We start from the raw sequence: 24908 nt of genomic DNA on the forward strand, positions 1-24908 counted from the left end.
AGCTCAAAGTAAAGACCAGAATTTGTTTACTATCAATCTAGTACCAAATATTTTAACCACGACTGAGATGTAATTCAGCTCCCAATTATTACCATGATGTACTTTTGAACCCAAACCCTGTGGTGAAATATTTGTAGTTGCCATTTTTTCCCCAAATAAAAATTGCAAACCAGCAAATTGTAAAAAGCACATATAAACTGCTTGCATGGTCCCAGAAAATTCGCATATCAACCTACAGAATCACATAATTCTCATAATAGGAACAATCTCATATCTAAATTTATGGGAAAGTCTCAGTTAAAATGAGAACCGAGCCCATTATACCTAGTAACCATGGGGACAGTGGATTACTCTGTTCAAGAGCACCAACCTGTTCAAAATTTCAAAGGGTTGTATCAGCCTTTCAGACAAGAATTTGATACAACTATAAAGTCTGAAGTTTCACATTCATTTTCACCAAAACCTCAGGCGTTTCTTGCCCCCGTCATTATTTTAAATGGCTCGTTACGAAACGAAATGTGGAACTGCTCAAGTTGTCTTAAAACATCCGTTTTGGGGAAAGGAAAATCGGCATGCAACAGTTTATACGTGTGCTGAGAAAGCAGTGCACATATGCTATTACTGGCCAGCAGATTTGAAATTTTTGTTACAGAGCGGTTGATATTCGAGTCTAAATGTTCCACCCAAGGATGTATGTTCCAGACTTATTAGTGGCTCTACGAAAAGAATAATTAGTAAAGAATTTTGTTTGTGAGAAGTCCAGCCGACAAGGAAGTCACAGAGGAGTAGAAGTTGAAAAAAGGGGAAGATTTGGGACACGTGCAGATAAATTAACAGACAATCTGTACCGGCCCTTAGTCCATTAGCACGAAAGACTAAGGCAAACCAGCGTGGAAAGCAAGTTTTACTCGCTGCAGAGAATTTCCTGTTCAAACAATTTCTTCATTAGCCCAAACAAGCAATTTCTTCTTGTCCCCCATGCAAGAAAAATGAAATAAAATGAACGAGCCATGAAACAGGATAGAGATTTTAACATGACTTTCTTCCTCTGCCTTAAGGCCAATTATTCTTTAGTTAATGGCAACCAGAAATGGGAAGAGCTAGGCAAGGAGAGGGGTAGCGTGTGCAAATGAAACTGAAATCTCCTTACATTGAATAATCCACACTTCCTTACTTTCAGAGACCCCTTTAACCCACTTTTGCTAGATCAGACATAAGGAAGCTATTGTCTGAGGCGGTGCAGGAAATCACAATGTTCCAGAAATAACAAAGGTTCCAAAAACGCCTTCTGGGGAACGAAAGAACGCGTATAGTTGGGTGTCACTGAAAGGACGCAGAAATGGGATCGTGGAACATTATCTTTACAAGCCACCATAGAGAGTTCTGTTGCAAAAAGATCAAGGTTAGTGCCTACTGCTCATTCACAATTTGAAGCTCTGAGTGATAAACACGATTACCAAATTTCAATTTGACCAACAGAATTCCATCCCAAGCTAAAACTTGGCTTCCGTCATTCCCGAATTCCCGGGTTGTTTTTCTTAAAATGTAAAAAGCCATTTAGAAGTTCAAAAGGGAACGCCCCACACACCCTCCTCCCACTCATCGAATTGGCCTAAGCGTCACGGTTGGCCCACAGAGTCGCCTCGTTCGAATTACGCTCGCGCATCGGGACTACAAATGAGCCCACGCCCGAGCTGCCCGTGCGCTGCCTGGGGAAAATCCAGAGTTCAATGTGTGGCAAATAGGGAGGAGAACGACGGAAAAGGAAAAGAAGCCCCCTATTCACCCCTTGCCATTGATCTCTTGGAAGAGAGCACTTTCCCTTTTCTTTCAGTGCAGAAGCGACGGCCCCGGCTGAAGGCAGGGCCGGTCTACTTCTCTACAGGCGAGGGATGAGGGGAAAGACAAAGGAAATGGATAGCAGAGACGCCTAGGGTGCTTAGTACAACCTTTTGGGAGAAACCTGGAGAGGGGAGGCCACTTACTAGGCAACCGTGCCTGGGCCTGAGAGGTCAGTACCAGCCTCTGGGGCAGCACACTCTGTTGGATGGTGTGGGAGGGGGCCTGAGGCTGGGTCTGGCCTAGGTGGGAGGCCTGGGTAGTGATCTGACCCCGCTGTTTCACAGGATTGGCTGTGCTAGTTGCTGTGCTGAAGGTCGCTGGTGGCTGTGGTCTCGGAGCACTGGTAGAGGCCTGAGGTGGCTGAAACGGGGCTGCGGCCGCTGCAATCAATAAGGTGGGGTTGTGCAGAGCTGTTAGAGGTGCTTCAAGAAATACATTTTTAACCGGTATTTGCAAGAAAGAAAAATGAACACAACATCACACAACTGAGGAGCCCCGTACCTTCCGGGCCGAGGCCCGGACCGGACTCAAAAAAAAAAAAACCAAAAAAAAAAACGGGAGGAGACAGCTCTCCGCTTACTATTTCTGTTTGAGCTCAACGGGGTCTGAAATGGGCATTTCAGGGTAGGTGGAAAAGGACAGAGCTGGCTGCCCCATCCCCGCGATCGACTGCAAACCTCCAAAATCGCATCATTTCCCCAACACCAAAATGCAGAGGAGGCTTCCATCGAACCCTTCTGGCGTTCAAAGAGCCTTTGCAGCAGGAGAGACGCGAGGAATTCTTTGCGTCTCGGGGGTACGTAGTGGAAATGAGACTGAAAACCCCGATGATACAAAACGTATGTCGTTTGAGGCGGTTGCTATTCAAAGACATCTTCTAACTGACTTTCGGGTTTTGCGAACAGAAAACCTAAGGTCACGCTCATTTCCAGTATTTAGATAAGCCTAAATACAATCTTTAAAATCGAAGAGCGCAGGTTTTAATGGGCGATGCTTACGTAAATTCAAATTTCTTTGCCTTTTTAACCTTTCATTAGCGGTAAAGGGAACGACTGTCACTGAGTTCTAAGGTTTGGAACTTTACGCTGGAGGAAAGGAAACTCTCAGTAAATCAGGCAAATGCTGAATGCTGCTATTAAAATCAATATCTCCCCCCAAAAAAGGACAAAAACATTTGGTGTCTTCTAAAGGAGCAGAGGACAAGGCTGCCTTTATACTTCAGAAAAAAAACAATAGTAAACAACGGGCAAGACCATCCACGCCAAGAAAAAGTAACATTTAATTATATGCCACTGGAACGTATGGCCCACAGGGCAATCTACTACAAGAGGCACACACGTCACTCATACCTTTTGTGTCCTGATTTGCTGAGAACGTGGCAATGGGAGACCTTCCTCGAACTTGACCCTGAGGGCTTACTGTAGCTGCCGTGGTGCTCACTGAACGGGATGCCTGTGAACTTGGGAAAGCTACAGTCTTCCCCTCGGGCTTCTGCCCATATTGAACGGGCTGAAACAACCTGGGCACAATTCATCAGGACAGAAAGTTAGAGGCAAGAGCTCATGATCAAAAGCATCTCCCGAATTTGTCTCAAAAAGCTGGCAGGCATTTCTCTTCAACAGTAAAAACCACCGCGTACAATCATCGCATGGACTGTCTTCACTTTGTCCTGTTTATTAGTATTTAGGGTAGAGTAAATCCATTTCACAAAGCATTTTTCATCTTTGGGACAATTCCATGCAATTGCTTTATGACACTACCCTCAGATCATCAGATCATCCACCGCCTCAGATCTCAGCACTGTTTTGCTGGATTTTCAACGGCTTGGAGGCACTGGAATACTTTAGAAAAGAGTTAAACATTTCCCCCATTTTGATGGCTTAAACCTGGATTGCTTTAGGGTGGTTAAGCACAAATAAAGTTAATTTTATGACCCTCAGTGGCTACAGGGTAACCAGCATCCTTTCTGATGTTAAAAGAAAGGTCAAAACCCCTTTGGAAGTTAGACAAGGCACTCTACATCAAGAAGAGTCCAGTGCTTTAAAATAAGGACCTTTGCTCTTTTCAAAGCAGGGACATCTTAAACGTTATGCTGCTTCATGATTTGTATCTTACTGTCAGGCTTCGTTTTAAAACACTGAATACCTGCTTGGTTTAAGCTTGACTGGGTTGAGTCTGGCTGGAGGAGATGGGGAACTGAAGATTTCTTCAATAAGCTTGCGGGTCACCTTTTTCTTTGCTAGGACTTGGGCTTCATAGTGTGTCACTTTGCTTTCTAATCCAATCAAATCAAATAGAGAAAGGTCTGCCTCCTAAGAGTAAAATGGAAAAATGATTTACTTGCCTTTTGTGTTTTAATGGTCTTTATCAAGCAAATGAAAGACAGAGAAATCAGGGCCAGGTGTTACAAAAAAATAAACCCAAACTTCCTATTTTTGGAGAAACCCTACTTTTCAAACAAATATATTCCAGCAAATAATTCCAGAACGAATCAGCACAATCCCACCTAATTGAAAGTATATTCCAATATTATGGCCATCATTTTTTTTTAATTTCTAGGCTTCTACTTACCTTCCAAATATCAAACTCCAAAGCCTTTAAAATCAAAGCAGCAGATCTATATTCCAATGTTTCTGCTACATAAGAGGAGCCAGGAAGTCTGGGATCTATTAGAGCGGGGTGATTACATATCTTTTGCAGCTTCATTAAGATATGAAGGACATTGACAAAATGTCCACTTTTAAGAGCTTCTTGTGTTCTGATGGGTAAAGAAAAAGAGTATTAAAATTTTTCATGTTTAATTTTACAGCCTAATTTAGTGACTATTCAAGATTCCGGCTCTTCTGTTTCCCGAATCCTCCTGTTTCCTCCCCACCTCCAGACCGGCCCCCTCTGCCCCACGACTGTAGCTCACTGTGGGCAGGAATGTGTCTCCTGTTGTATTGTACTCTCCCAAGCGCTTAGTACAGTGTTGTGCACACAGTAAGCACTCAATAAATACGATGGAGTGACACGCGGTCATGATTACCTTATAGTAATTTAATTTTCTTCAGAATGTTACTTAGAAATCAGTCTCAGACCCTGCTGATTTGAATTCCAACTAATTAACATATACTACGAACTACAATTTCATTCACTACAAAGGAAGAAGAGCTTTACTTTACAATTTGCACTCGCTTTTCTCCAGACCTACCGAAAATATGAGTTGAAATAAACCTACAAAACAAAAGATGCAGGAAAGCTTACCGGGGCTGCACTATAACATCTTCATACAACATCTTTTGCCTGTTAGAAAGGCGACACTTCAACACATGTTCATATTTCTTTGCAAGCTGCTTTTCAACATCCCTTTTAGTTCTTCTCAAGATAAACGGTTGAGTCATCTGCAACACGGCAAACAATTACCTGCTACTCTTTATCGCGACAGAAACAGCGTTATGCGCTCTGCCCCTAGTTTCTACTTTTTCATTAAAATAATTGAGATAAAACGGACATACTCTGTGCAATCTTATGACCACTTTATGGTAGTAATCCTGGTTTTCCTCATTAGCTGCTTTCACTGGGAAGTCCAGATAGGGTCTGGAAATTCCTGGTATTAAAAAGTGCACCATGGTCCACAGCTCCATCAGGGTGTTGTGCAAAGGAGCGTCTATCAGAAGCAAACGGTGTTGGCTGTGAACAAAAGCAGAGGGAACAGAAGGTTGGGAGTTGCCTAAAATGCGTATCTGGGGGTAGAAGGAGTGGGAGAGGCTGCACAGTCTTTTGGGGAGTTTTCTTGGTTTTTTGTTGGTTGGTTTTTTTGTTGTTGTTTTTTTAAGAAAAAGACAAAAATTTTCAGGCCCAGTTTAACTGTGAAGTAACAGGGAAGACAATCACTACTCCAGGTCCCTGAGAAGCAGCGTGGCTCAGTGGCAAAAGCCCGGGCTTGGAAGTCGGAGATCGTGGGTTCTAATCCCGGCTCCGCCACTTGTCAGCTGTGGGACTTTGGGCAAGTCCCTTCACTTCTCTGGGCCTCAGTTCCCTCATCTGGAAAATGGGGATGAAGACTTTCAGCCCCACGTGGGACAACCTGATCACCTTGTATCCCCCGCAGGGCTTAGAACAGTGCTCTGCACATAGTAGGCACTTAACAAATGCCATCATTACTATTATTAAACAGGATTTTAAGAATGAATTCCAAGTAATTCCTAGGTATTTAATTGTTTCTAAGAGCTATCCTTTCAAAGCAAGCATTAAGTTCAAAATTCGTATATATAAATGGCTTTATAAAGAGCTCTTTTATTTACAAAGAGCTTATTATGTGCTGAGCACTGAATTAGTTGCTTAGGAGCAGAAGACATGACCCCTGACTTCCAACTGCTTACAAGCTAGTAGAGGACAACTGAACAAAACTAATTTTGTTTCATGATAAAGAAAGGAGAAGACTTCAGGAAAAAGAGATTTTACTGGTGACTGCAAACCTGCGTAGATTGAAAAGTGCTTCCCAATGCTTTTCGGTCATGTTCTTTATTTGCTGCATCTCATCAACAACCAAGTATTTCCACCTCACTTTTGTGAACGCTTGGTGTCCTTTAAAGAACTGTTTATAGGAGGTGATGCAAACATGGAAGCTGTTGGGTTCAGTCCATTCCTGCAGAACAGAAAACATCATAAATACTTGTGAGGCATTTTCTTTCTTTTTTGGAACGAATTCCACTATGTTTGGGCCGTAAATTTAAATGGCTCACAACTGCACTGCATAAGAAATTCCTCAATTTACAGCCATCCAATGCAGGAGGAAACACAAATTCGTGAAGCATTCCATATTTTTTTCAAAGCCATACTGAGAGCTCACCTCCTCCAGGAGGCCTTCCCAGAATGAGCCCCCTCCTTCCTCTCCCCCTTCTCCGCCTCCCCACAGCACCTGTATATATGTATATGTTTGTACAGATTTATTACACTATTTATTAATTTTACTTGTACATATTTATTCTATTTATTTTATTTGGTTTATATGTTTTGTTTTGTTGCCTGTCTCCTTCTTCTAGACTGTGAGCCCGCTGTTGGGTAGGGACCATCTCTACATGTTGCTAACTTGTATTTCCCAAGCACTTAGTCCAGTGCTCTGCACACAGTAAGCGCTCAATAAATGTGATTGAATGAATGAATGAATGAATATGCAGAAAGCTAGAGTTATGCTAATTATGGTGCTTGAAATCTCTCATATTTTGAGAATTCACAAGACTGGTGGAGCAAAGATATCATGTTATGAAATTTGCATTTGTTACGAGACAACTGTGCTCCTTCAAGGGGCAAAAAGCAAACACGACACAATATGGGACCATCTTTGTGGGTGCCTGGTGGGGTCAAAACTGCCTGTCCCACGCAGGCTTTTTCAGACACCCACGCTTCCATAAAGTGAACTTCACAGTCGGTGACCCCGTCAAATTCTAGTCAGCTACAAGATGTACGATGCGTAAAGTCTATTTCTTTTAATAAGACAATAATACCTGTCTCTTGGCTTTAAGTTCTCTATGGCTGCCAAAGTACAGAAGTATTTTTAACCCAGGACACCAGCGCTTCAATTCCAGCTCCCATTTTAATATGTTACAACTCCGCACGACAACGAGGTGAGGTCCCCAGTTTCCTGCAGAGATGAGCAGATGTAGAAAACAAGAATGTATGGCTAATTCACATTCTGGCTTAAGACCCCATGAAAACAATTGGCACATATAGATTTTAACCTATACTCAGTTATCTTCGAGCCAACCAACTCACTGTGCCTCGTTCTCGTTTCTTACCGCCAACCTCTCACTGACAACCACCCTCCTGCTTAGGAACTTCCTCCCCATTTTCATCCGGCAAACCACTGCTCCCCTCAACTTCAAAGCATCCCACATTCTTTTTTTTGTTTTTCGGGGGGGGAGAGGGGTTTGTTAAGCGCTTAGTATGTGCCAAGAACTATACTAAGCTTTGAGATAGATACAAGTTCATCAGGTTGGGTACAGTCCATGCCCCACGTGGGGTTCATAGTATTAATCCCCATTTTACAGATAAGGTAACTGAGGTAAAAAGAAGTCAAGTAACTTGCCCAAGGTCACCTAGAAGACAAGTGGTAGGACAGGATTAGAACCCATGTTCTTCTGACTTCCAAGCTCGTGCTCTATCCACTAGGCCTTGCTTATCACTGGTACTTCTAGATGACTTAAGCATCTGGGTACTCACCACACTTGGCACTTACACATCCTTAAAATCTGTTTCTTCCCTCTGGTTCGAACTTATTTTAGTGCCCCTCTCCTAAACGGTAAAATCCTTGGGGACAGGAATCGTGGCCGCTATTGTACTTTTCCAAATGTTGAGTACAGTACTCAGCATAGTGTAAATAAACGAATACTGCTAACTGGTCATTGTTTTGTGGTCAAGATTAAAAATGGGAGGCCTAAAATTGAGATGGTACTCTTGCTTTTAAAAGACTAGAGAATCAGAATCTGAAAAATAGATATTAACCTGCCTTGCTGGGAAGCTAAAAGAAAAAAATCTTAAATCTCATAAAATGATCACAAACCCTTTCTATGTTCACCAGCGAAGGATTACGTGGATGCTACTGGCAGCACACACCATGAGTCCTTCGGTCATATTTTAAAATGTATTAACATATTTTTATTTTCTGAGAGATTCACTTATTTTACGATGAGCAAAAATTTTTCCAGCCCCAGCCACTGGACTGACCCTAACTAGAACAAATTATTTAGCCTCTCCCATTTCCCAGAGGGACTGGATTTTATTGAAAAAAAAATCAATCAGTCAATCAATGGCATTTATTGAGCACTTACTATGTGCAGAGCACTGTACTACGTACTTCAGAGAGTGCCACACAACAGAATTAGAGGGAACATTGCCCACCCATAACAAGCTTACAGTGTAGACGGGGGTAAAAAGCCAGAGGTCTCTCCTATTATCATTCAGAAAGAGGACTCTACAAACTCTCATTACCAGTTCCCACATCCAACCCTTACAGTTTGGAAGTTACTTCATTTGCCCACCCTAAATGTTTGAGGAATACGGTCAAAATCGCAAAACCGATTTGAAGCAAACTCCTTACCTTCATTACACGCTAAATGTGCAAAAAAGGCAATGATCTGCACAGTTTTACCAAGCCCAGCCTCGTCCGCTAAAATGCCATTAAGATTCTTTTTGTAGAGTTTAGCCAACCAGTCTAATCCAATCTTCTGATACTCTCGAAGTGTTCCGTACAACAGAGAGGGAGTATTAAACTTCACCTGTAAAAGTCATATAAAAACTAATGAAAATCAAAAGAAAAAGAGATGACCTATAGAACTACAATACAATAAAATTAAGGGGCCCCACTGGAGGAAAAAACAAGAAACCTGAGCACCACTCTTGAACAATTCAGAAGCTGAAATTATCCTGTGAGTAGTACTGGGGTGGTGGGATGCTCCTGAAGTAACTAGCATAACAGAAAACTCATTCTACAGCATTCACACCTTGACTGACGCCACGCATACACGTCAAACTGTTTCTTCCAACACCGCACTGCATTGTATCCGGGCAGGAGCCCCGATGTTTTAAGAAGTGAATGTACTCGCTATCCAACTGACTACTCTATGAAGTAGTCAAGTAGCTATCTCAAGAAAGGGACTGATAATTAAGGCTTTCATTCAGGGGGGTTCCTATACCTAAAACAAGAAAAACAATGCTCCATGGCTAAAAGCCATATCATTTTTCTCTGATTTATAAGAACCGAAAGCTTTCCATGGCTAAAAGCCATATCATTTTTCTCTGATTTATAAGAACCGAAAGCTTTACCGCTGTCGTGATACGAGCGCTGCCTTTAGGTAACAGGATCTCCGCCGTTGCAGCCACCTCGGCAATATCTCTCGTGTTGGGCCTTCCGATATTTGTTCTTTCGGCGCTTTTAAACTGATCGATGCTCAGAAGTGAATCTATAAGAACCACTTCCTTCTGAGGGCTCTCTCTATCACCTGCAGTATCTTCCACATCTGAAAAATCAAAAAGGCTAATCAGACGGAGTCATCCGCGCCCGAGATTAGCAAATGTCAAAAAGATACCCCGTAGAGCAGGAAAAGAAGAAAGCGGTTGCATATACTCCTCACGCTCAAACAATTTGGCCTAAAGGAGTGATCTGGAAGCTCACTGTGGGCAGGGAATGTGTCTGTTGTATGGTTGTGCTGTTCTCTCCCAAGGGCTTAGTACAACACTCGGCATACGATAAATACGACTGACTGATTGATCTGGACGAGTAGGGCTTTGGGGCCACCGTGGATCAGGACGATCAATCAATCAATCGCATTTATTGAGCGCTTACTGTGTGCAGAGCACTGTACTAAGCGCTTGGGAAGTACAAACTGGCAACATAATTGGCAACCAGTGCCGTGCATGCCAAGAAAGTCCACAGCTGCTCGGTAGTCTCGGGAATAAGAAAGCTCTCGACAGCTCAGATACTTCTTTGAGCAGTTGCACAGATGCCAGGAGATTTTAGAAGGCTGTAACAGCTTGACCAGCCCTGAGGACTAGTAGAGCCAATGTCACCCTCCCTTCCCTTCGGACCAGGCAGAATTGAGGGCAACATCCACCATAAATCAAACAAAAACTGCTGCAGTGGAACAAGGTAAAGCCTCGCGGCCCTCCACTTTCCCTCTTCCAGGGCCTACCACAGTAACCTAAGGCTTAGAACTCCAAAATCTTGGAACCACCCATTTCCTCTGGCAAAACCCCCATGTGACCATGAGGGGTTTACTCATCACTGGACTCGTATAAAAATAATTTCTGGAGGTTGCCAGCGGGAATATGATCCTATAATCAGTTATGTGGTACACATAATAATTATAATAATGATGGCATTTATTAAACGCTTGCTATGTGCACAGCACTGTTCTAAGCACTGAGGAGGTTACAAGGTGATCAGGTTGTCTCACGGGGGGCTCACAGTCTTAATCCCCATTTTACAGATGAGGTCACGCACTGAGGAGGTTACAAGGTGATCAGGTTGCCTCACGGGGGGCTCACAGTCTTAATCCCCATTTTACAGATGAGGTCACTGAGGGCCAGAGAAGTCAACTGACTTGCCCAAAGTCACACAGCTGACAATTGGCAGAGCTGGGATTTGAACCCATGACCTCTGATTCCAAAGCCCGGGCTCTTTCCACTGAGCCACGCTGCTTCTCACTGAGGCACGCTGCTTCATATGAATTACAGATTAGTCCAAGTGACACAGTCACTGGCATCCCTTCAGATCTGTTCTTCGGGCTTTGATAGAAAATATCCAGGTAATGGTACATTTTTTTAAATGGGGGTAGGCAATAATGGAATGGGGGAGCTCAGAATATTACTACGGTAATAACAGGAGTTAACCATTTTAATCAATTCCTATAATTACGTTCCTTGTGAGCAGGGATTGTGTCTATCAACTCTACTGAATTAAACTTTCCCAAGTGGTTAGTACAGAGCTCTGCTTACAAGCATACAAATGCCCTGATTGAGAAATCAAACATGCAGGCCTCCTTATTTTAAAAAAATGAGTGCTAAACACAGCGAAATATATGCAACAGAATCCCACAGTAAGTATACCTTCTTCACTGGTCTCTTCACTGTCAGGCTTAACTTGGGTCCATTGAACAGTTTGAGTAAAGGCACCTTCATATAATTTCATCAAGTCACCCAGAGGTAATTCAGCTGTATAAAATAGAGGAAAGAGTGCACCCAAAGGTTATGCAACAAGAATATTTCCATTTAATGGAAAAAACTGGGTATGCATTGAGAAAAGTATTAAACATTGCACAGTAAAGCAAAAAAAAAGTTTAGTTAAGATGAACTTTGGCATTAACTTTCTCTTTTATCATCATCATCATCATCAATCGTATTTATTGAGCGCTTACTGTGTGCAGAGCACTGTGCCAAGCGCTTGGGAAGTACAAGTTAAAAAAATTAATGTACAGATACATTTACTCAAAGAAATACTTCAGCTCCCTGCTATTGAGAGTTATCGCAATTATGTTTCTAGACTGTGAGCCCGCTCTTCCAGACCGTGATCCCGCTGTTGGGTAGGGACCGTCTCTATATGTTGCCAACTTGTGCTTCCCAAGCGCTTAGTACAGTGCTCTGCACACAGTAAGCGCTCTATAAATACGATTGAATGAATATTTCCGTGGCAGGTGATAGAAGAAAGCAGACTATGCTTGATAAAAATCACTTTTATGGATTGGGAATGTTAATAATGTAAAATAAGGAAACACAAACTTTCAATCTTGAGTGCTTACTGTGTGCACAGCACTATAGGAAGTGTTTGGTAGAGTCAACCTATGCATCAAGCAAAAATTCCTCACTCTCAGCTTCAAGGCTGTCCATCACCTCGCCCCCTCCTCCCTCACCTCCCTTCTCTCCTTCTCCATCCCAGCCCGCACCCTCCGCTCTTCTGCCGCTAACCTCCTCACTGTGGCTCGTTCTCACCCGTCCCGCCGTCGACCCCCGGCCCACGTTCTCCCCCTGGCCTGGAATGCCCTCCTTCCGCACATCCACCAAACTGGCTCTCTTCCTCCCTTCAAAGCCTTACAGAGAGCTCACCTCCTCCAGGAGGCCTTCCCACACTGAGCCCCCTTTTTCCTCTCCTCCTCCCCATCCTCCCCGCCTACCTCCCTTTCCTCCCCACAGCACTTGTATATATATTTGTACAGATTTATTACTCTATTTTACTTGTACGTATTTACTATTCTATTTATTTTGTTAATGATGTGCATCTAGCTTTATTTGTATTTGTTCTGATGACTTGACACCTGTCCACATGTTTTGTTTTGTTGTCCATCTCCCCCTTCTAGATTGTGAGCCCGTTGTTGGGTAGGGACCGTCTCTATATATTGCCGACTTGTACTTCCCAAGCGCTTAGTACAGTGCTTTGCACACAGTAAGCGCTCAATAAATACGACTGAATGAATGAATGAAAAGGCAAGCACAATCCCTGCCTTCAAGATGGTTACCTCAGAATTCAACTTTAACGTTACTACATCTGTCAAATGAAAATTTCCTTGTAATTTAAAGGAGCTCTAATCCCACCACTAGGAACTTTTTAAAATCCCAAAGAAATTTCAATTTGATAGATGATTGAGAATCATTAATACATAACTTCAATTGACTGGTTTTTTTGAAGGACATGAACTACTGACAGAAAAGAATAAGCTAATTACTCAGAGAGATTATTATAGAAGTATTCACTTTTGGAATCATTCAACATAAAAAATACAAGAATAGCTAGGATTTACTCTAGAAAGAACTTTTAAGACATTCTACTATGCTCCTAAAACAAATTTAAATATTTTTAATGATAATCCACCTTCTTTGGCTAAATTAGTCAGTTCTGCTTGATGGTCTATATTCCCCTCATTCGACTCTTGTTCTTCAATTGTTTCCTCTTCATCTTCCACTAAAAAAGCATTATCAACATTGTTAATAAAAACAAAAATTTGAATTTCAATGTTAGAGTCTTAAAATAATTTAACTGCATAAAGGTAAGTCCATTTAGCTTTGAGGAAACGTCTACCAGAAATATCCCTAGAGTATCTTACTTATAGACAGTATTTATTTATTAAAAACCAGACCCTTCCTTTTAGCAGACTGCTAAACATACTTTTAATTCACTTGTGGCTCCCAAAGACAGTCAGAAAATTTGAAGCCCTTATTTAAATTTTGACTCGGACTGTACAGTATATTTCCCTCGCTCAATTTAAAACAATTTATACAATCCTTTAGATTTGACATTTTTCGATCCTTACCACAAAAGACCAAGCTAAAGGCCTGTTTCCATTTCCAAGCTTAAGCGAAATTTTTTTTACAACAAAATAAGTCATTTCTTCAAAAAAACATGCTGACTGACATCCAGGATTTGAAATCCCCTGAGGCCAAAGGCTACCTCCGTAATATACTCACCACAAGGAGAGTTGCAGACGATGGAGCTGCAGGTGATTTATATAAGGGTCAAATTTATCCCAAGTTGTGGGGGTTTTTTTGTTTTGTTTTTTGTTTTTTAAAAAAGCCTAAATTTCAGGCCTATCCTATAGGAACCCATTCCTTAAACATTCTATGTTTTATTCAATAAAAGGCCTGGCAGATGGCAAATACAGTTGGCATGGCTTGAAAAACAACAGACCTTCATCATCAGTTAGAGACGTGCTAGCTTTTCTTTTCCTTCCAGATTTTGCCGAATCCTAAACGTGGAGAAAAAAGAAGCTTTACATTAGGAAAATTCAGCCTTATCAGGTTTTGCGCGCTATTATGAAATGCTTCAAAATACATATGGGGTCTGTCAGCTGGGCTCAATGTTGATGGGATTGCTTTATGCTTGGCCCTGTGTCTGGCTTTTTTGTTTAGTCTGTATGGGAGTCTTTTCTCAAAATCATTCTGCTTCCTGCTGATGGGCTTGTTAATTGTACGTAAGATTAATAATAATAATAATAATAATGGCTTTTATTAAGCGCTTACTATGTGCAAAGCACTGTTCTAAGCGCTGGGGAGGTTACAAGGTGATCAGGTTATCCCACGGGGGGCTCACAGTCTTAACCCCCATTTTACAGATGAAGGAACTGAGGCACAGAGAAGTTAAGTGACTTGCCCAAGGTCACACAGCAGATTAAAGCTGCAGCCTGCACACCCTCTTGCTTTTTTCTTATCGATGACTTCTACAGTGTGAAAATTTAAAGCACCACCTTCCACTGAAGAGCTTGTTTGGTGACTACACCAGGCAAGTGGGTTCCGTCAGCCAATGCATTGGAGAAAATAATAATAATAACTGTTATTATTATTATTGTGGTATTTGTTAAGTGCTTATTAGGTGACAGGCACTGTATTAAGCACTGGAGTTGGACACAAGCAAATAGGGTTGGATCACAGTCCCTGTCCCATAATCTCAATCACCATTTTCCAGGTGAGGTAACTGAGGCCCAGAGAAGTGAAGTGACTAGCCCAAGGTCACACAGCAGACAAGTGCTGGAGCCGGGAGTAGAACCAATTACCTCCAACTCCCAGCCCCGTCCTCTATCCACTGTGCAATGCTGCTTCATCCAGTGGCTGGGACTACTCAGAACAAGGTGGCTGCTGAAGCAGCGTGGCTCAGTGGAAAGAGCCCGGCTTTGGAGTCAGAGGTCATGGGTTCAAATCCCGGCTCCGCCAACTGTCAGCTGTGTGACTCTGGGCAAGTCACTTAACTTCTCTGTGCCTCTGTTCCCTCATCTGTAAAATGGGGATTAAAGCTGTGAGCCCCCGTGGGGCAACCTGATCACCTTGTAACCACCCCAGCGCTTAGAACAGTGCTTTACTCGTAGTAAGCACTTAACAAATACCATTGTAATTATTAATAATTAATAATAACAATGGTATTTGTTAAGTGCTTACTAACAATAATAATAATAAGTAAATATACTCTACTATCTGATTGAGGTTCAGCTGATGCCAGCTTGGGTAGGTGTAGGGGGAAGCAGCATGGTGTAGTGGATAGAGCATGGGCCTGGGACTCAGAAGGTCCTGGGTTCTAATCCCGCCTCCGCCACTTGTCTGCTGTGTGGCCTTGGGCAAGTCACTTCACTTCTCTGGGCCTCAGTTACCTCATCTGTAAAATAGGGATTAAGGTTGTGAGCCCCACAACGGATACGGACCATGTCCAACTCGGTTTGCTTGTATCCACCCCAGGGGTTAGTATAGTGCTTGGCACATAGTAAGCTATTGTTGTCTGTGTTCCCCTTCTAGACTGTGAGCCCGTTGTTCGGTAGGGACTGTCTCTATCTGTTGCCGAATTGTACTTTCCAAGCCCTTAGTATGGTGCTCTGCACACAGTAAGCGCTCAGTAAATATGACTGAACGAATGAATGAATGAAGCGCTTAACAATTATTATTATTATTATTATATTATATTATTATTAGGACTGTCCCCCAGGCTGGCTGGCAGACTGGTAGGGGAGAAAAGGCCAGGATTGCCAGCTTGCCAGACTACCCAGCAGTCAGTCAAGGGTGGATCAGTAAACGTTCACAAAAAAAAGGGACCGATTACTTCGGGTAGGTTTCTTTATATTCACAGAGCCACAAGAAACACTCAAGCGGAAACCTGGCAAAACTAAGCTGAATATCACAGGTAGGCATGAACAGTTGGGCTGTTAAGAAATGGTTGAGACCTAGACAGAAAACAAACACAGATGTACAAAAAAGTGTCTTCTTACTAAAACCCCAAGGCAAAGCCTAGGTAAATGACTTGCCCGGAGTCTCTGCTTACCTGATTTTGGCCTATCTGATTTTCCCGGTGTGCACCCATGAACGCCCAGAGCTAACGTATTAAAAATCACAAGTTGATTCCGAGAACGGACTGGATTTTATACAAAGCTGAGGAATCAATCATTCATTTCTTATTTTAGATACTTGCAAAGGACATATTCCATTGTGGAAAATATTTTATACACTTTATATTCACTCTAGGACTACAGAAAAACAAAAGGGAACTCACCACAAAATTTTCTGATATAGCAAGATGCTCCTTAGGCCTTGAATCTTTTCATGGAAACAAATAACATATGTCAGTTACCCAACGGTGATTCAACTACACAAAACAGTGTGATCGTAGAATGATAAACCTAGAGGATCTTAGTATCGGGCCAAGGTTCCTGCCTTCAGCATCATCATCAATCGTATTTATTGAGCGCTTACTATGTGCAGAGCACTGTACTCAGCGCTTCGGAAGTACAAATTGGCAACATATAGAGACAGTCCCTACCCAACAGTGGGCTCACAGTCTAAAAGGGGGAGACAGAGAACAAAACCAAACATACTAACAAAATAAAATAAATAGAATAGATATGTACAAGTAAAACAAATAAATTCAGCATGGGTAAATAAGTCATCCAGTCCAGATAATTGTCTATTATTTTCTTCAAATCCTTCACGGAAGGCGACTCAACAACCTCTCTATTACAGGTAAGGAGGATGTGTCTATTACAAACGAGTAAGAAATTCTCTACTTAGCTGCTCCCAGCTCTTAGACATTTGCTATTCACCCGTCCCTCAGCCCCACAGCACTCAAATACATATCTTTCCCTAGATCAGGTCTGTCTCCTGTAATAATAAGAATAATAATAACAATAATAATAATAATAATAGTACATGTTAAGTGCTCACTTTAAGCCAAAACTGTTCTAAGCACTGGGTTGGGAGCTCATTGTGGGCAGGGAAGGTCACTGTTTATTGCTGAATTTTACTTTCTCAAGCGCTTAATACAGTGCTCTGCACACAGGTAGGGGAATTGGGATTAAAACCAATGAACGTCTAATTCTCAGGTCGATGCTCTAGCCACTACACCATGCTGCTTCTCTAGCTCTACCCTGCAAACTCCTTCTGGGCAGGGATTGCCTATGCCTACCCTATACTGCATTCTCCCACTTGCTTAGTACAATGCTCTGCACACACAAATCATGCAATAAATACCACTGATTGATTTACTGAAACATTATAAGGACGGCAGGGAAACAAAGTTAATATGCTCCACTGTCTTCCAACGTATGCGGACAGGTGCATTAAACCACAGGCAGGGAAATGAATTTGTGATCTACTGTGCTTGGGTTTTTTTCATTTCCTCAAAATGCCAATCATTCATTCAATCGTATTTATTGAGCGCTTACTGTGTGCAGAGCACTGGACTAAGCGCTTGGGAAGTCCAAGTTGGCAACATATAGAGATGGTCCCTACCCAACAACGGGCTCACAGTCTAGAAGGGGGAGACAGACAACGAAACAAAACATGTGGACAGGTGTCGTCAGAACAAATAGAATTAAAGCTAAATGCTCATCATTAACAAAATAAATAGAATAGTAAATATGTACAAGTAAAATAAATAAAGTAATAAATCTGTACAAACATATATACAGGTGCTGTGGGGAGGGGAAGGAGGTAGGGCGGAGGGGAATCAACCATTCAATGGCATTTGAGTGCTTACTTCGTGTCGAGACAACTGGGAGTGAATACAGTGGAGTCGATAAACCTATTCCCTGCCCACAAGGAGCTTGTAGGCTAGAAGAAATCTACGAATTTATTACACCAAATAAACCCAGTTCTCCTAAAATTTCAAACTGAACTCTTGGAAAAACCAATATTAATGAAAAGTCACTCTGTAGACTACTATTGTCCGACGCTATACAACATATAAATGCACAAACCAATTCTTCTGACAGTATCTGAGTGTGCTACAAGCTATACACCACACTTTGTACACACTAGGAAAGGAGTACCTAGAAATCACAAGCACCTAACAATGCTCGTGTCCAAATTCAGATTGACAAATTCCACCTACATCTTCACATCCTTTCTCATTCATTCCAATGAGGACCACTGAGGTGCTAAAATTACACTGCTTCCGGCAGCTACTTTAAAACTGTTTTCTGGAAACAATCAATAAAAGAAAGCCAAGAACGAATGCAAGTACAAATTTTTAAAAGGTTGCGGAACATTCAGAGATGCTAAAATTGGAGAAAGACTATTTCTATTTGATTCTCTGGGACAAGAACTAAAAGAAAATACAGTATGAGTAAATAATTATTAAGAAGGCATTATAAACAAAATGTTTGCTTCACTCTAGAGAAATTTTAGTAAAATAAAGAAATTACCTCTTTTGGAAATTTTCTGTAAATTTAAGGCTTTTCTCCTTTTCTCTTCTAACTCTATCTGCAGTTTTATTTCCACAACCTACAAGCAAGGATAAAAAAAACAAGGAACAAGATTTTTCTGAGGTAAAGAAGGCCTGAAGGCCAAAATGAGAAACACACATTAAAATACAGGCTTCTCTTTCCTATTAAATAATCTTGTATCGTGCTATTTTCCGTCAGAATGGGTTTTTTTCAAGTTTTCATCTGTTTTGCATTTAATGGCGGGATGGGAAAGGAAAGAGAAGAAATTCAGCACCACTTTGGCCAAAAAGTTGCCTTAGCTCCTACTAATGGTAAAACAAATAGCCGGAAGTTACTTGGTTCTTCATTATCAAATCTAAACATGTTTCAGGATATTCCTTGGATGGGAACATTCATATCATTTTCAAGATATGATTGTTTCGGGAGACAGCATGATCCTAGTGGAACTGAAAATCAAGGGACTTGGGTCCTAGGCCCAACTCTGCCACTAGCCTGCTATGAGACCTTTGGTGAGTCACTTCACCTCTCTGGAGCTCATCAGTAATAAAATGGGGAAAATAACATTTATCTGTACTTACTTCATAGGGCTGTTATGGGGACAAATATAAGTTAAATTTTATGAAAGCACTTGTAGAAGATAAAAGCTCTGGATTAGAGAAGCAGCTTGGAGCTGGAATCTAATCCCTGCTTTGCCACTGTGTGACTTGGGCAAGTCCCTTAACCTCTCTGGGCCTCAGTTTTCTCACCTGTAAAATGGGGATTAAATCCTATTCCCTTCGATTCGGACTGAGGGCCCCATGTGGGTCAAGGACTGTGTTCCAAATTGGATAACTTTTATCTACCCCAGCATGTAGAACAGTGCTTGGCAAACAGTAAGAGCTTAAACACTAAGTGCTCACACTGTTATTAGAGATATAATGCAAGGAGGCACCACATAAATAAATAAATACAGCCAAAAACCTGTCAGGGCCACAAAAAAAGATGGAGAACACATGATCTCCATCTTATGAGAAGCAGCGTGGCTCGGTGGAAAGAGCCCGGGTTTTGGAGTCAGAGGTCATGGGTTCGAATTCCGGCTCCGCCACATGTCTGCTGTGTGACCTTGGGCAAGTCACTTCACTTCTCTGAGCCTCAGTGACCTCACCCGTCAAATGGGGATGAATACTGTGAGCCCCACATGGGACAACCTGATCACTCTGTATCCCCCCCAGCGCTTAGAACAGTGCTTGGCACATAGTAAGCGCTTAACAAATGCCAACATTATTATTATTATTATTATTTAATGATCTATATTATCAGTACCTAGACGCTCTTTGAATATTATAAATAGTAGATTAAGGAACATTACAAGCAATGGGATAACAGCAATTTTAGGAAGGAAGTTCTGTAAGGATTGCTATTGCTTTTCCTATGAAAATCTTACTCATGACAATAAAATAGGATTCTTTTCACAGAATTCAGAATGTACAGATTCAAGACAACTGTACCTGTTCAATATTTGACCAAAAATACTCAATTTCTCTAGCAGTGGAAGCAGCTATTCGTCTTAATCGATTTTGCTCCTCTTTCCTGCCTCTTTCTTCAAGCAGTTTCTTCTCTTCGTGATAGCGAGCTGCGGTTCTAACAAGCTGATAAACAAACAAGGTTATGACGCCTATAACACCAACAGTAGTTTGCAAGACCCTTTCATTTTTACTTTCTACAGACTAAATGACTCCTTCATTCCGATCTGCAGGTCAGAGTTGGCTCACCGTCTGTAAATTTATTCATTTTACATATGCTACGTCCAGCACTGCAGTCCTATTTAAACACCACATTTTATGAGCCGGCACAAGCTGACGATCTTTATCTGTCGTCGCCTACCCAGAAACCTCTCAAAGGTTGCCCAATCTTCTCTGCATCGATCAGAAACTCCTGATCATTGGTTTTAGGTTATTCAATCAGCTCTCCATGCTCTTGATCCTCTCTCCCTTCTTACGCCACCCCAGCTACTCTCTGGGCCTCATTCTCTTCCCTCTCACCACTGACCACTTGCTCACATCTTCCCTTCTGCCTGGAATCTCCTCGGACTTCACTTCAGTAGACCACTTTTCTTTCCAGTTTCAGGATCCTTTCGAAATCGCATCTCCTCCGGGAAACCTTACCTGATTCATCTCTCATCTTCCCAGTCTATTTTCCAAACCACTGCCATTTCAGCACTTTCACTTCCCCTAAACACCTGGGTAACTCACGGCCTTCGAAAACCAGCTTGCCATATGCTCACTAAGATTTATATGTATATGTATATATATATATATATACATGTATATATATATACATATATATGCATATATATGTATATATGTCTGTACATATTTATTACTCTATTTATTTATTTATTTATTTTGCTTGTACATGTCTATTCTATTTATTTTCTTTTGTTAGTATGTTTGGTTTTGTTCTCTGTCTCCCCCTTTTAGACTGTGAGCCCACTGTTGGGTAGGGACTGTCTCTATATGTTGCCAATTTGGACTTCCCAAGCGCTTAGTACAGTGCTCTGCACATAGTAAGCGCTCAATAAATACGATTGATGATGATGATGATGATGATTTATCCTTTCCCAGAGGAGCAGCATAGCACAGTGGATAGAGCATAGGCGTGGGGGTCAGAAGGTCATGGGTTCTAACCCCAGCTCTGCCACTTGTCTGCTGTGTGGCCTTGGGCAGGCTGCTTCACTTCTCTGTGCCTCAGTTACCTCATCTGTAAAATGGGGATGAAGACTGTGAGCCCTGTGCGGGACAGGGACTGTGTCCAACCCGATTTAATTGTATCCACCCCAGCGCTTAGTACAGTGCCTGGCACACTGTGTTTAACAAATTCCAATATTATTATTATTCCAGCCTTTTTAAAAACTAACTAAACAAACTAAAATGTTCAGGATAAGGAACCCTCTAGACTGTAAGCTCATTGTGCGCAGGGAATATGTCTGTTACGTTGTTGTATTGTCCTCTCCCAAGCGCTCAGTACAGTGTTCTACACACAGTAAGCACTCAATAAATACGATTAACTGACCCCTACATTACACTTAGGTACCTTTATCCTTCATTGCTCCCCTTACCTGTAAAATTTACTGTCTCTCTCCTCCAACAAATGATAAACTCCTTAAGGGCAGAAATGCCTACAAACTCTACTGTACTCTCCCAAACACTTATGTGCTCTAAAAATGTTCAGTAAATACTACCGAATGAATTCATGAAATCAATTCATGATACCCACAATTGTCCTCAATTTCCTATTTTAAAAAAGTGGATGATACATTAAGGTACACAGGAGAGTGTCCAAAGCAAAGTGACAATTTGGGAATTCTCATCTCCTAATTAAAGAAAAAAAAATTACCCGTACGGACAGATTTCCCATTGCTAATGTCTACCGACCATTCCCATTTTAAATGATCCAATTCAAAAATACCTTCTTGGCTGCTGCCATTTTCCACCTTCTCTCTTGAGCAAAATCAGTCGCCATCCACTGCATTTCCTCCAAAAGATAATCCCAGTGAGATTTGGGTCTTGGAGCCTCCTGAAGTTTTGGCAGTCGCTTCAGAGACCACAAACCTTCCTTCCTCAGTTCTGCTATTCGTTGATGGATTTGATTTTCCTGTAAATAGCAGTTCCCTTGTCACACACGTGCATTTTTCGTTATATAAATAATATTTCTTGGTACACTGTAAGTGCCGTCACAAATGAGAGGAGCAAAACAACAGTTTTTCACATCTGTACTAACAAAAATATGAAATGATCGCTGCCTTTTAGCTCTTTCAGGGGAAAGAGCACGGGCTTTGGAGTCCCTTGGGTAGGGACTGTCTCTATGTGTTGCCAATTTGTACTTCCCAAGCACTTAGTACAGTACTCTGCACATAGTAAGTGCTCAATAAATACGATTGATTGATTGAGTCAGAGGTCATGGGTTCAAATCCCGGCTCTGCCAGTTGTCAGCTGTGTGACTTTGGGCAAGTCACTTCACTTCTCTGGGCCTCAGTTACCTCATCTGTAAAATGGGGATTAAGACTGCGAGCCCCCTGTGGGACAACCTGATCACCTTGTAACCTCCGCAGCGCTTAGAACAGTGCTTTGCACTTAGTAAGCGCTTAATAAATGCCATTATTATTATTATTATTATTTTAAAATGTTATATATATGGTTTCCGGGTGGAAAGGGACTCAAGTGTAATATTATCTTATCCAGGTCCTAAAAAAAAAACATAGATGACTTCAATATAAAGAGCTTCTCCGGAGGAAAAAATAATAGATTTCCGATTTTTCAGGAGCCAAAGGGTCTTGTCCAAAGCAGTACTGGCTGGCGGGTGGGGAAGGGGGTCGGGGGGAGAGAGAAGAGAAAGAGGATGAAGGGAACTACTAAGTGACAACATCTATGGTGGTAGCCAGCCCAGGAAAGTTGTGGTGAGGAGCACAGTGCTCTGCACACAGTAAGCGCTCAATAAATACGATTGATGATGATGATGAGAACAAGAGGACCGGTGATAACCCTGGCAGCCTCTCCCAGCACGCCACTGAGCTTTCTCCGGCTGCCTGGCTCTACCAGCGACTCTTCACTGAGCCCGCTGTTGGGTAGGGACCGTCTCTATGTGTTGCCGACTTGTACTTCCCAAGCGCTTAGTACAGTGCTCTGCACGCAGTAAGCCCTCAATAAATACGATTGATTGATTGACTGATTCACGGGACGATGACTGGCTAGAAAGCCTAAGGCACGTGCGATCCTTTCACATGGCCAACCAGCAACTTTACCAAGAGTAAATGCACCTGTAGTATTTGTTAAGCAGGTGTCAAGCAGTGTGCTCTTGCACCCAGTAAGCGCTCAATAAATACGACTGAATGAACGAATAAATGAATGTGCTAAGCACTGGGATTGATACGAGGTAATCGGATCAGACACAGTCCGTGTCCTACGTGGGGCTCCCAGTCTAAAAGGGGAGATGGGGCAGGTACTGAATCTTCATTTTACAGATGAGAAAACTGAGGGACATAGACATCAAATGAGAAAGAGCTTTGGTCCAGTGGGGTGGATGTGGGTTCTAATCCCGCTCCACCACTTGTCTGCTGTGTGACTTAGGGAAAGCCACGTCCCTCCTCTGTGCCTCAGTTACTGCACCTGTAAAACGGGGATTAGGACTGTGAGCCCCACGTGGGGCAGGGACTGTGTCCAACATTATTAGTTTGTATCTACCCCAGCGCTCAGTACAGTGGAAGCAGCACGCGGGACAGGGTTTGATTCCAACTATTTTGCCTGTATTCATTCATTCATTCATACTTACTGAGCGCTTACTGTGTGCAGAGCACTGTACTAAGCACTTGGAAAATAAAATTCAGCAGTAGAGACAATCCCCGCCCACACTGGGCTTACAAAGGGGGGAAGACAGACATTAAAACAAGTTAACAAGCACCAATATAAATAGAATTATTTATATTTCAGTGGCACTCAATACGATTGAATGAATGAATGAATGCTGAACTCATATGTAAGATATATATATGAAACGAGTATACAGGCATCAATATAAATCAATAGAATTATAGATATATACAAAAGTGCTATGGGATGGCATGTATATATATATAAAATGAGTATACAGGCATCAATATAAATCAACAGAATTAGAGATATATACATAAGTGCTACGGGATGGTACTTGTTAAGCGCTTACTATGTCAATATAAAACAACAGAATTATAGATATAGACATAAGTGCTATGGGATGGTATTTGTTAAGCGCTTACTATGTGCCAAGCACTGTTCAAAGCACTAGGGTAGATATAAGGTAATTAGGATTGGACACAGTCCCTGTCCCACATGGGGCTCACAGTCTTAATCCCCATTTTACAGATGAGGTAACTGAGGCCCAGAGAAGTCAAGTGACTTGCCGAAGGTCACACAGCAGATAAGTGGTGGAGCCGGGATTAGAACCCACAACCTCTTGATTGCCAAGCCTGTGTTCTTGCCACTGGGCCATGCTGCTCGTATCCATCCTAGCGCTTAGAACAGTGCCTGGCAAATTGTACGTGCTTAATAAATAATGTAATAATTATTATTATTATGACAGTGCCTGGCACATAGCAAGCAATTAAATACCATTATAAAAAAATGACTTGCCCAAGGTAACGCAGCAGGCTAAGTGGCAGAGCCAGTATTAGAACCCAGGTCCTCTAATGACTCTCTGGCCAATGCCCTTTCTGCCAAGCCACACTGCTTCTCTCCAACTTAATTATTAAGGAATGATGGTTTGTGGGGTTTTTTTTAAAGAAAAGTCTCTCCATTTTCACTGCCAGATAAGGACCCCAATGTTCAATGAGTCCTGAAGCAGCGATGGATGTAGTTGTGTTTTAAAACTAAGAATTCCTGCGCACAC

At 42.0% G+C, this 24908-nt stretch overlaps 1 protein-coding gene across 12 annotated transcripts in view; it reads right to left on the reverse strand.

The window, feature by feature from the left end:
* The window catches only part of LOC119942833 (E1A-binding protein p400-like), a 124306-nt gene that overhangs the window by 54014 nt on the left and 45384 nt on the right, over positions 1-24908 (reverse strand). For 8 of the 12 annotated variants that reach the window (XM_038763827.1, XM_038763823.1, XM_038763828.1 and 5 more), the window contains 17 exons: positions 21957-22142; positions 19997-20137; positions 18489-18567; positions 16340-16383; positions 14000-14057; positions 13187-13276; positions 11431-11535; positions 9649-9842; positions 8924-9101; positions 7332-7468; positions 6303-6472; positions 5340-5514; positions 5089-5225; positions 4414-4600; positions 3988-4154; positions 3192-3361; positions 1986-2222 (listed from right to left, as the gene is read on the reverse strand). In XM_038763827.1, coding sequence (XP_038619755.1) covers positions 1986-2222; positions 3192-3361; positions 3988-4154; positions 4414-4600; positions 5089-5225; positions 5340-5514; positions 6303-6472; positions 7332-7468; positions 8924-9101; positions 9649-9842; positions 11431-11535; positions 13187-13276; positions 14000-14057; positions 16340-16383; positions 18489-18567; positions 19997-20137; positions 21957-22142 — 2455 coding nt within the window. The remainder of the gene's footprint in view (positions 1-1985; positions 2223-3191; positions 3362-3987; positions 4155-4413; positions 4601-5088; positions 5226-5339; positions 5515-6302; positions 6473-7331; positions 7469-8923; positions 9102-9648; positions 9843-11430; positions 11536-13186; positions 13277-13999; positions 14058-16339; positions 16384-18488; positions 18568-19996; positions 20138-21956; positions 22143-24908) is intronic. The other 4 variants (XM_038763829.1, XM_038763830.1, XM_038763826.1 and 1 more) reach the window with 1 other exon arrangement.

Source organism: Tachyglossus aculeatus, chromosome 21 (genome assembly GCF_015852505.1).
Source record: "Tachyglossus aculeatus isolate mTacAcu1 chromosome 21, mTacAcu1.pri, whole genome shotgun sequence".
NCBI lineage: Eukaryota > Metazoa > Chordata > Mammalia > Monotremata > Tachyglossidae > Tachyglossus > Tachyglossus aculeatus.